Genomic DNA, 10521 nt, shown 5'->3' with positions numbered 1-10521 from the left:
TCCAACCCCGCCGAGCGCCCCCAGTGGCTGGCGGCCGGCGTCGCCCTCCTGGCGGGAGATTCCTGGGGCGCCGGGCGCAGGGCAGGGCGGCCATGGAGCAGCTGCGGGATGTGCGGGAGCGGCTGCAGGCGTGGGAGCGCGCGTTTCGGCGGCGGAGCGGGCGGTTGCCGGGCCAGGTGCGGGCTGCCCGTGGGCGGGGAGCTGAGGGAGCGGCATCCGGCTGACGCGCTCCCTTTACAGGAGGACGTGGAAGCGGCGCCCGAGGAGACCCGCGGTGAGCGAACGGGCGCGGGGCGGAGGCAGCGGCAGGGGGCTTTTTTTTCTCTACCGGGAGTACCGCACCCTGAAGGAGGCACTGGGTCAGGCCGGCGGCGTCGGGCCTCACGGCTCGGAGCAGTCGCTTCCCGCGGCGGCGGCCGAGGAGGTACCCGGGCTCGACATCCCAGCCTATCGGTCAACTTCCTGTATGCCGGATCCAGGAGGAGTCGTGACCCAGGCTCTGTGGGGCAAAGAACTCAGGGGGCGGGCTGACAGGGTGGAGGAAGGACAGCCCCCACCCTCAGGTCTCCGGGGCTGGAGACACTTCTGTTCCCCCCTGCGCCAGCCTTTCCGTGGCCTAGATCTCTACCGTCTCTTCCTGCAGATGCTGGAGCCCAGCTGCTGGGGGCCCCACCTGAATCGGGCCGCGACCCAGAGCTCCCATCCTCCATCAAGGCTCAGCTCTCAGGGATCTGTGCAGGACTACGGGAAGAGGCTTAAGGCCAACCTAAAGGGCAGTCTGCAGGTGAGGGTCGGGCAGGCAGTGCATCCAGCCTAGGTCCAGAGCTACGCTTGGCCCAGAAGCAGGATCAGCAGGCAGCCAACCCTGTTAAGTCTTTCACACGTGTTCACGTGCACACACACCAACTCCAGCATTTCCCAGAGCGCAGCCCTCCAGAAGAGCCCAGCGTCGCCTCTACTCTCGACTTCTTTTACGTCCCAGCCTTAGGTTTCTCACATCGCCCAGCTGTTACAGGTGGGGCCTCCAGCAGGTTTCAGAGTCTGCAGCACCCCAAGGGCCTCAGTTCCTGCTTATCTCTCCCTCCCAGGCTGGGCCAGCCCTGGGCCGAATACCCCGGCTTACACGAAGATCCTCCTCCAAGATGCCTTCCCCAGGGCCACCAGGCACAGGAGCTGCCACCATCTCTCCAGAAGAAGTCAGTGAGGTGCCCCCCCAGCCTCCCAGGCCCGAGCTGAGGCCAGGCCGGCCCCAGCAGTTGAGGGCATCCCTGAGCCTGAGGCTGGGCTCCCTAGACCCAGGCTGGCTGCAGCGGTGTCACAACGGGACTTCAGATTTTCTGGGGGTTCCCAGGGCCTGCCAGCCTTGCCTGGGTGCAGAGGAGTCCCAGCTTCTTACTCCAGGTGTTGCATCTGTCTTCGGTCCCAGCGCTGGCCCTGAGGTGCCTTTACAGGGCCCAGAGAGTCCAACCCTACTAGCAGCTGGTATCAGTGCAGGGAACTCTCAGCCTGGTACCCGTCAAGGCAAGAAGCGGAGATGGAGTGGGGAGCTGGAGGGAAGCCCTGCACAGACCCAGCAGGACAGCGGCCAAGCAGGACCCCTGCCTGCAGGAGCTGGGGCTGCAGTGCCTACAGAAGACTGTCCAGAGCAGCCTGTGCAGGCACAGCCCCCCAGCAAGCCCCCAGCCCCCAGGTATCACTGCCCTAGCCTCCCAGCAGCGCTGCCTTCAGTCGCGCCATGGTGGGGAGGGCTGTGGGTGCAGTCGACCTGTGCGTCTCTTCTAGACTTGCTGTCCAGAACAGGGGGAACTATGTGCGACTCAACATGAAGCAGAAGCGCTACGTACGGGGCCCGGCCTCAAGGGGCAGGCTCCTTCGCAAGCAGGTGAGAAGGTGGTGCCGGGTGTTCCCGCCCACCTGCCTTGCTTCTTGCTCTGTGAGTCTCCTTTGTGTCCCCACTAGGTATGGAAGCAGAAGTGGCAGAAGAAAGGAGAGTGTTTTGGGGGTGGTCAGCGCAGAGCCACAGCCCAGGATTCTTGCTCCCAGTGTGGGCAGCTCAGTCACTGGGCATCCCAGTGCCCTCAGCCAGGTGAGGCCTCTGCCCTGGGGGGTGGCTTGGGCCAGCGCTGCTTGCAGGGGTTGTTGTGCTCTTTGGGGAGGCGGCTCTAGCTCAAGTAAAAGGCCCTCCTAACTCCTGCCCCTGGTCCAGAACTTACCCTGGCCCCTCAGAAGGAGGGTGGCAAGGATGAGGGTGGCGCACAGACCCGGGCCACATTCAAGGAAGTATCCCAGAGAATGGGCGCTGCCTGCCACCAACTCTCTGGTGAGCAAAGAGGTGGAGGAGAGGTTGTAGCAAGTGGCTTTCTTGCCAGAGTGACCCCAGACCAGTCCGGAGCTCCTGTCCTACCCTGTCTTATCTGCTCTCGGCAGGTGAAGAGGACACAGAGCCTGCGGGGTCTGAGCTGCTGGTGCCCACAGGGCAGTCTGTGCCCAAGGCTCCTTGTCCGCCTCCTGTGCCACCACTCTATCCGCCAGGGCCTTTGGGGCAGGTGGTAGGTGAGTAGACGCCTACCAGCTCCAGAACCTTGACTGGGAGGTGGGGGCGACTCAGGGCCATGCTGACTGATACCTGTGTCCACAGACACGCCAGCTGAGGTGCTTCAGGCTCTGGAGCAGCTGGGGCACCAAGCCTTCTACCCTTTGCAGGAGCGTGTGGTCATGCGGATCCTGTCTGGTGAGTACGGCCGGCAGGGGGCGCGGTGGGACTGCGGCTGGGCCACAGAGCTGTGCTCTTGACCCTCTCGGTAAAACCCAGGTGTGTCCACGTTGCTGGTACTGCCCACGGGGGCTGGTAAGTCCCTGTGCTACCAGCTCCCCGCACTGCTCTACTTCCGGCGAAGCCCCTGCCTCACGCTGGTCGTTTCTCCTCTCATGTCGCTCATGGACAACCAGGTTGGTAGACAGGGTCTCTGGGTAGGTGCAGAAGGCGAGAGCTGGTACCCGTGGCTCTGCTGACCCACTTGGGCTGCTGCTTCTTGCCCCACCCCCACCCCCGAGTGGCAAGTTGCCAGGCCATTTTCAGCTCTGTCTATGAGCTGGCAGTGGCCCAAAGGCAGCAGGGACACAGCTGGCTAGACCCAGGCCCACCCACAAGAGGAGCAGCTTGGGGGAGGGGGCGTCCCCATGGGGACCTGTTTCCAGTGCTCCTGAGTCCAAGCCCACAGGTGGCTCTGAACCCTTAGTCACAGGACCCAGGACCTGGGTTCTCCCAGAGATCCTGGAGGGGACACAGCAGTAGTTGTCCGGCCAAACCATTCTAAGAGGCATCTGGGGAAGGGCCAGGGCTGGTGGCCTGTGACAGGCTGTGCTCCTGTACCTGCAGGTCTCCGGCTTGCCCCCAGGCCTGAAGGCGGTCTGCATCCACTCGGGGATGACCAAGAAGGAGCGGGCCTCCGCCCTGCAGAAGGTTAGGGGCCCTCACAGGGCGAGAGCGGCAGAGGCAGCAGGCGGACCCCCTGGGCGGTGCTCCTGACCTTGCCGTCGTCCTCAGGTTCGGGCAGCCCAGGTGCAAGTGCTGATGATGTCGCCAGAGGCGCTAGTTGGGGCGGGGGGCGCTGCCCTCCTCGCCCAGCTGCCACTGGTCGCCTTTGCCTGCATCGACGAGGCCCACTGCCTCTCCCAGTGGTCCCACAACTTCCGGCCCTGCTACCTGCGTGTCTGCCAGGTAAGCCTTGTGCCGGGGGGCAGGGGGGGAGCTACGTGAGCAGACCGAGGAAGGCTGGGCATCTCACCACTCCTCTCCACGCAGGTGTTGCGCGAACGCCTGGGTATAGGCTGCTTCCTGGGTCTCACGGCCACGGCCACGCGCAGCAGTGCCCTCGACGTGGCCCGGCACCTGGGCGTGGCCGAAGAGTCTATCCTCAGGGGGCCGGGCACCATCCCTGCCAACCTGCACCTCTCTGTGTCTTCGGACAGGAACCCAGACCAGGTAAGCACGCGCGCCCGGGCCAAGCAGAGGCCCTGCCTTCCGATGCTCGCGCTCAGCCTCGTCCTCTCCAGGCTCTGGTGACGCTGCTGCAGAGTGATCGTTTCCGTGCCCTGGACTCCGTCATCGTCTACTGTAACAGACGAGAGGACACGGAGCGCGTTGCCGCCCTGCTGCGCACCTGTCTGCATGAGGCCCAGGCCCCAGGATCCCGAGGTGAGGTGGAGGCAGGCCTGCACTCCACAGATGGGCCCCGGGCACACGCCCCGCCTGACCATCGTGGGTCTTCCCTGCAGGCCGAGCCCCGGAGGCTGTGGCTGAAGCCTACCACGCCGGCATGGGCAGCCGGGAGCGGCGGCGGGTGCAACGGGCCTTCATGGAGGGCCGGCTGCGGGTGGTGGTGGCCACGGTGGCCTTCGGGATGGGGCTGGACCGGCCAGACGTGCGGGCCGTGCTGCATCTGGGGTTGCCCCCAAGCTTTGAGAGCTACGTGCAGGCTGTGGGCCGGGCTGGGCGTGATGGGCAGCCTGCACAGTGCCACGTCTTCCTCCGGCCCCAGGTGGGTACCCGTCCCCCCACCGCTCCCCCAGCCCCGCCCCCTGCTGCGGCCCCGCATTCATGCTGCCCTGCTACAGGGTGAGGATCTGTGGGAGCTGCGCAGACACGTGCACGCCAACGTCATCGACTTCCTCGCCGTGAAGAGGCTGGTGCAGCGCGTGTTCCCTCCCTGTGCTTGCGCCCGGCAGCCCCCAGAGCAGCAGGGAGACGAGAGCCAGGAAGGGCACTCAGCCAGGGTCCTCGTGGCTACATCTCCCCAGGACGCTGACCATCCCAGCCTCGAGCACACAACCCGGTGCCCGGGCCACAAGCGGGCGCTCCCAGTGCAGCCAACTGTGCAAGCCCTGGATTTGCCCGAGGAGGGTGAGGAGCAGGGAGCGTCGGGGCGGTGGGGGGAACACCCCAGCACCCCCGCATCTTCTGAGCCCTGCTCTGCCCCCAGCCATCGAGACTCTGCTGTGCTACCTTGAGCTGCACCCACAGCGTTGGCTGAAGCTGCTGGCGCCCACCTATGCCTGCTGCCACCTGCGCTGCCCCGGGGGCCCCACCCAGCTCCAGGCCCTGGCCCGCAGGTGAGCGCAATCCCACCCCGGGCTCAGGACCGGGACAGAGAACCAGGGCTGCCAGTCACACGTCCCTTCCCCTGGTACAGGTGTCCCCCACTGGCTGTGTGTTTGGCCCGGCAGTGCCCCAAGACGACAGGTGGGGGAAGCAGTTCTGTGGAGCTGGACATGGTCGAGCTGGCAGACTCCATGGGCTGGGAGCTGGCCCCCGTGTGGCGGGCTCTCCACCAGCTGCGGTGGGATCCAGAGCCCGGGACAGGTGTGCCCACCCCCAGCCCTGCTTGCCTCCTGTTTGCCGCCTTTCTGCCAGTTTCTGACACCCTATCTGGCAGGTGTGCCTCAGGGCACGGGGGTGCTGGTGGAGTTCAGGGAGCTGGCCTTCCACCTGCACAGCCCCGGGGACCTGACAGCCCAGGAGAGGGACCAGATCTGTGACTTCCTGCACGGCCGCGTGCAGGCCCGTGAGCGAGAAGCCCTGGCCCGCCTGCACCGCACCTTCCGGGCTTTCCACAGGTGCAGGAGGGGCTGGGCAGGGCCTGGGCCACCCCATCCTCCCCAAGGTGGGCCGCTCTGACAGGTTCTCCCCACCCCAGCGTGGCCTTCCCCAGTTGCGGGCCGTGTCTGGAGCAGCCCGATGAGGCACGCAGCGGCAGGCTCAAGGCCCTGCTCAGCCACTACTTCGAGGAGGAGTTAGAAGCACCGGGGGGCGTGGAGGCCGAGGAGGACCCTGAGCCAGGACAGGCCAGGGTGAGCGTCAGGGCCTCCGGGGAGCGGGGAGGGGGAGAGGAGGAGAGGAGTTGCAGAGAGGACGCACCCCCGGCTGCAGGCACACACCTGCCTCCCGCCCCTCACCGAGCACTGCAGAACAGCATGCCACGTGTCCCCACCGGCAGCTCCAGGACTGGGAGGACCAGATCCGCCGGGACATCCGCCACCTCCTGTCCTCGTGGCCAGAGCAGCGGTTCTCGGGCAGGGCTGTGGCCCGGATCTTCCACGGCATCGGTGCGGACCTGGGAGGCCCAGCCCTGAGCAAGGCGGGGGCTGGGGGCAGACCTGGCCGGAGTCGTCAGAGCTGTGTCTCCTCCCACTGCAGGAAGCCCCTGCTATCCGGCCCAGGTGTACGGGCGGGACAAGCGCTTCTGGAGAAAGTACCTGCACCTGAGCTTCCATGCCCTCGTGCACTTGGCCACAGAGGAGATCCTGCTGTGGGGCTGCTGACCACCCTGCCGCGGAAGGACCCAGTTCCCCCACGTCACAAGCACGGGCCTCAGCAGGGGCTGCGTGGCCACAGCATGGGGGGGTGTCAGGTGCAGCAGGTCCTCGAGGCAAAGATGGGCATAGGTATCAGTGGCCAGGACAGCGACCAACCATTCTGGACAAAGGCCACCACCAGTAGCGTGGGGGCAAGGAGGCCCTAAAGTGCAGAATAAAAGATGCTCGAGCCATTTTCAGGAACCCTTTTTCCAGCGCGGACAACCCCCCAGCCTGAGAACAACCTTGCACGTCACTCATCCCGGACACAGTCCGAAGGCACGCTCCACTTTATTGATAAGTCTGGCCACCCGGTTCAGGCCAGGGTGTTGGGTGCAAGGCCCAGGTACAGCATGGGCATGGCTGAGAGAGCAAGGAAGACGGAGAAGCAGAGGCGTGGCCCCAGGCTGTCAGCCAGGGCTCCAGCCAGCGTGCCCATCAGCAGCTTCCCCAGCAGCTCCAGAGTGGCCAGGAGACTGTAGTGTGTGGCCTGCTGGGGGAGGGGGAATCACGTCAGGACCTGCTTGGACTCCAGTCCTGCAGCCCCTGGTGTTGCAGCCACATCCCCTCACCTGCAGGGCACTTGGTGCCAGCTGGCTGCAGCGCATCATCAGGGTGAAGGTGGTGGTTGTGACCAGGCCCCCCAGGAAGTGCTGCAGACACAGGCTCAGCAGGGCTGCACCTGGGAGGGCTGAGGTCAGCAGGGCCCAGGACTCCAAGCTCCTCCCCCCTGTGGCCCACCCCTCACCTCTCAGGACTGTGCTGGGGGCCAGGCTGGCCCCAGGGCTGTCCAGGTGAAAGAGCACAGCAGTCTGGCAGGCCAGGACCCCAAGACGGAACTGAAGTGCTGACTTCAACAGGGGCAGTGGCTGCCTGGGGTGGGGTGATGGGGCAGGTCAGAGGGCGTGGGGAAGGAAGGGGAGACAGGTGGGCGGGGCGGGCTGAGGGGGGCTCACCGGCGCCTGGCCAGGAGGGCCCCACCCAGGGATGAGCCAGCAATGGAGCAGGCCACAGCACCCACACCATTCCACAGCCCCAGCTCTGGGGCAGAGATGCTGCAGTCCAGCAAGAGCAGTGGGAACAGGCCGCTGGTGCCCTGCTCACCTGTGGAGAGAGTCAGCAGGGGTGGTTGGCACACCTCCACCTGGGTCTCAGTCACGCTCCCCCAGCCCTGCCTTCTTCCTGGGCCACAGATGCCAGGAGATAGCTGGGGCTGGGCTTCGACGACGCTCAGGGTCAGCGTGAAGCAGCTCAGCGAGGCCCAAGGGAGTGTGGACCTTGGGAGCTGGACCTGCAGAGGGCCGGGCTGGGCTCCAGACTTCAGGTCAGACCCCAAAGAGGAAAGGCAGCCCTGCAAGTGAGTTCCAGGGCTCCTGGGGACCCACCCCTGCTGTTCCTCACTCACCCAGCTTGTAGGTGAGCACGAAGCCCGCTGTCCACAGGGTTCCAGGCACGGCCAGCAAGTCCTGCCCAAGGTGCAGGGTGTGTCGGGGGTGTTCTGAGGGCAGAGGTGTGGGAAGCTGTCGCAGGGCTGGTGCCACCCAGGTCAAGGCAGCAGCCAACCAATAAGTGGCAGCCAGGAGCAGAAAGAGCAGGGGCCAGGAGAGGGTGGGCACAAAGGCCAGCAGCCCACCCCCAGCCAGCACCGCCCCCAGCTTGTATGCGACCACCTGCACAGTGTTGCCAGGCCCCAGCTCTGCGGGCTCCAGGAGCCGTACAGCCAGCGTGTCCAGGGCCACATCCTGCACAGCTGCAGCCAGATTCAGCAGCAGAAGCAGCCCCGCCATCGTGACAGGCAGACCGGCCTGACCAGCTGCGGCGGGAGGGTGGGATGCCAGCAGCCCACACACCAGGCCCAGAGCAGCTGTGCTGAGCGTCAGCCAGGCCCTTGGGGAGCCCCGAGTGTCCACCAGCGGGGCCCACACAAGCTTGAACAGCCACGGTGCATACAGCGCCTTGGCCAGTCCCACGCGTGTCAGGGAGAGGCCGCGGGCCCGCAGCAGCACGGGCAGCAGCCCAGACTGCAGCCCATAGGGCAGGCCCTGCACCAGGTAAAGGCCGGCCAGCGGCAGCAGCTTCCCACGCATGGCGAGGAGGCCGGGCGCTGGGGCGGGGGCAGGGGCCCAAGCTCTAGTGGCTGGGTCTGGGTTCAAGGCTGGCCGGGGCGGCATGAGAGGTTCCACTCAGAGTAGGGGCAGGGTGCTTCCGAGGGGGGTCCGGTCCGGTCGGGATGGGTTCAGGGGTCTCAGAGCGGCACGGCTGGGGCCAAGGTTGGACAGGCTGGCGTCCGCACCCGCGCCCTTGGGTCCTGGGGGCGTCAGAACCCCAAAGAACTGCAGGCCTCCTCCACGGCGGCGCTGGGGCGCTCTGGCCCGGGCGGCGCAACTCGGAGACGCGGCGGCCATAGAGAACGCGGGCGGGCTAGAGCGCCGGCCGCCCTCTGGCGCCCCCGGTGGCCAGCTGTCCTCGAACGTCGGAAGCGGCCGAACCCGCAGCCCATTCAGGTCCCTCCCAGGGCTATCAGATCCGGTCCCCAGACCCTAATTCTCCGGAAGTGCTTCCTGGTGTCTCACCTGGAGCCTGGTGGCCGCAGGGTCTACTGGGCCCTCCACGGAGGACCCACTGTCTACTACCGCTTACGTCGGGTGCTGGACCCTCACCTCGCTGTGCTAGTGGTCTCGGCGCCCTCCCCAGGCCAGTGGCCACAGAGCGTCGTGGAAGGCAGGAAGTTCGTGGGAAAGGCCTGAGCCCACGTTCAGCCCAAGGAGGCACCCGGCTGCTGCCCGAAACGCCCTCTAGTGTCTAGCGACAAGGCCAGGAGAGCCAGTCCAGGCCGGCCCAAGCCTGACCCCAGCTGGCCTTGAGACGAGAAACCTGCACCTCCCGTCCTCTCCTGCCCAGAGCCTTGCTGTGTGGGGCACCTGAGTGCCAGGGGAGATAGTGAAGCAGGGACTATGGTTAAGAACCTCATCCAGAGTGGAGCTGGGGCCTTGGCCAATACTCTCCCTAAGCCCGTGGGTCACTGAGGCCTGCCCACCTCTAGACCAACTCGCAGACACTTGAGCCAAGACGTTCCGTCAGCTGCTGAGGCCACGAGGAGTGAGCTTCCTTTCATTTCCACATATTTTTGGGGCCCAGGTTTCCTGATCTATGAAATGGGAACTACAGTGCCCACCAGAGAGGGCCCTTTGTGCAGTGATCCACAACAGTGTCTGGCATGCACATCCTCGCACGCCAGTGTCAAGGACACAAGGCTGCCCGCCAGCCCCCAGCCCAGGTCCTTCAGCCCAGAGCTCCACAGGGCACCTCTTCCTCGGCATCTTCCGTGCCCTCTTCCCCGGAACTTGCCTTTGGGTGCCCCAGCTCAGGAGGGGGCCTCCCCTCTCACTGCTTCCCAGCCCAAGAACTGCATTTACACGTGGATGTCACACACAACACGGCAAAGCGAGACCCGTTTGCTCTTCCTCCCCTCCCTGCTCTTGGGCCGGCACCACCGCTCCTCCAGCTGTCCAAAGTGGCAGCACCACTGCTCGCGCCCAGTTACGGGAACCAAGACTGCCCCCTTGAGTCCTCACGGTCACTCCGCTTCCCGGTGCTCACCCCATCCCGCCAAATCCATCCTGTAAGAAGGTCACCTCCCCTGGAAGCCCTCCCTGACCACTCCTCCCGGGCCCCCAGGCCTGCACAGAACCCCACACAGAAAGGCAGTCAGGAGTGGACAAGGCTGCGGGGGCGCATACAGGTGTGCACACACAGCCTCCAAGCAGCCAAGCCAGCCCACTGCTTTATTAGGGGCCTGAAGACAGGCAGGGGCCCAGCCGCACAGGCAGCAGGAGCAAGTCCAGAGGGCTCCAGAGACCCCAAGAACCCGAGCACTGTCCGCCCGCGGTCGCCCCTGCCGGCCCAGCCTGGCCCCCAGCGGTGTCCTCAGGAGTACTCGCGGGTGAACTTGGCGTGGAACTGGCTCAGCGTTTCCAGCAAGGGCCGCAGCTTCTCCATGGGGGGCAGAATGGTCATCCTAAAAGGGGGAAGAAGGTAAGCGAATGGGGTGGGAGTCGCGGGGAGGGGCTGCGGGGGCCCAGCCTCACCGGAAGTGGTAGGTGCCTTCCCGCTGCCCGAAGCCGCTGCCAGGCACCACGCAGATGCCGGTCTCCTCCAGGAGGCGCA

General features: G+C 65.8%; 3 protein-coding genes across 5 annotated transcripts in view; 1 reads left to right on the top strand and 2 right to left on the bottom strand.

The window, feature by feature from the left end:
• The first annotated feature begins 92 nt into the window (after positions 1-92).
• On the top strand, positions 93-6470 carry RECQL4 (RecQ like helicase 4). Its single transcript, XM_024741190.1, is given in 22 exon segments — positions 93-176; positions 241-274; positions 321-424; positions 644-784; positions 1089-1706; positions 1709-1882; positions 1960-2086; positions 2428-2553; positions 2639-2731; positions 2813-2949; positions 3380-3463; positions 3548-3721; positions 3806-3985; positions 4057-4198; positions 4279-4541; positions 4618-4903; positions 4983-5112; positions 5193-5362; positions 5436-5616; positions 5697-5850; positions 5997-6105; positions 6197-6470. Coding segments are annotated over 22 exon segments (3636 nt in total). The 3' UTR covers positions 6322-6470.
• Positions 6471-6621: 151 nt separating this feature from the next.
• Positions 6622-9107, bottom strand: SLC33A2 (solute carrier family 33 member 2). Of its 3 annotated transcripts, none has more exons than XM_024741150.1 (5): positions 7760-9107; positions 7311-7458; positions 7103-7227; positions 6927-7036; positions 6622-6847 (listed from the first exon to the last, which is right to left on the bottom strand). In XM_024741150.1, the coding sequence occupies exons 1-5, from the start codon at positions 8523-8525 to the stop codon at positions 6671-6673; spliced, it is 1326 nt and encodes a 441-aa protein (XP_024596918.1). In that variant the 5' UTR covers positions 8526-9107; the 3' UTR covers positions 6622-6670. The 3 variants fall into 3 exon arrangements, with proteins under 3 accessions (XP_024596918.1, XP_024596919.1, XP_024596920.1); XM_024741151.1 differs by having other exon boundaries at positions 6622-6844; XM_024741152.1 differs by lacking the exon at positions 6927-7036 and having other exon boundaries at positions 6632-6844.
• A 950-nt stretch (positions 9108-10057) lies between these two features.
• GPT (glutamic--pyruvic transaminase) overlaps positions 10058-10521 on the bottom strand; it is a 4015-nt gene continuing 3551 nt past the window's right edge. Inside the window, 2 exon segments of the mRNA XM_024741133.1 lie at positions 10058-10372; positions 10443-10521. The exon segment at positions 10443-10521 is cut by the window's right edge and continues 141 nt beyond it. Of these exon segments, the coding sequence (XP_024596901.1) occupies positions 10282-10372; positions 10443-10521 (170 nt within the window). The 3' untranslated portion in view covers positions 10058-10281.

The sequence above is a fragment of the Neophocaena asiaeorientalis genome, unplaced genomic scaffold (genome assembly GCF_003031525.2).
Source record: "Neophocaena asiaeorientalis asiaeorientalis breed wild unplaced genomic scaffold, Neophocaena_asiaeorientalis_V1.1 scaffold177, whole genome shotgun sequence".
NCBI classification, from domain to species: Eukaryota; Metazoa; Chordata; class Mammalia; order Artiodactyla; family Phocoenidae; genus Neophocaena; species Neophocaena asiaeorientalis.
The sequence above is the reverse complement of the archived record's forward strand: the minus strand, read 5'-3'. Positions and strand labels throughout refer to the sequence as shown.

Bases quoted from the DNA above. Each gene is read 5' to 3' on its own strand.
- SLC33A2 (XM_024741150.1), bottom strand. From the start codon at position 8,525: ATGCCGCCCCGGCCAGCCTTGAACCCAGACCCAGCCACTAGAGCTTGG. The intron at 7,459-7,759 runs GTGAGTGAGGAA...CTCTCTCCACAG, and splicing joins CGTGCTCACCTACAAGCTGG to GTGAGCAGGGCACCAGCGGC. The intron at 6,848-6,926 runs GTGAGGGGATGT...CCCCTCCCCCAG, and splicing joins TGGCACCAAGTGCCCTGCAG to CAGGCCACACACTACAGTCT.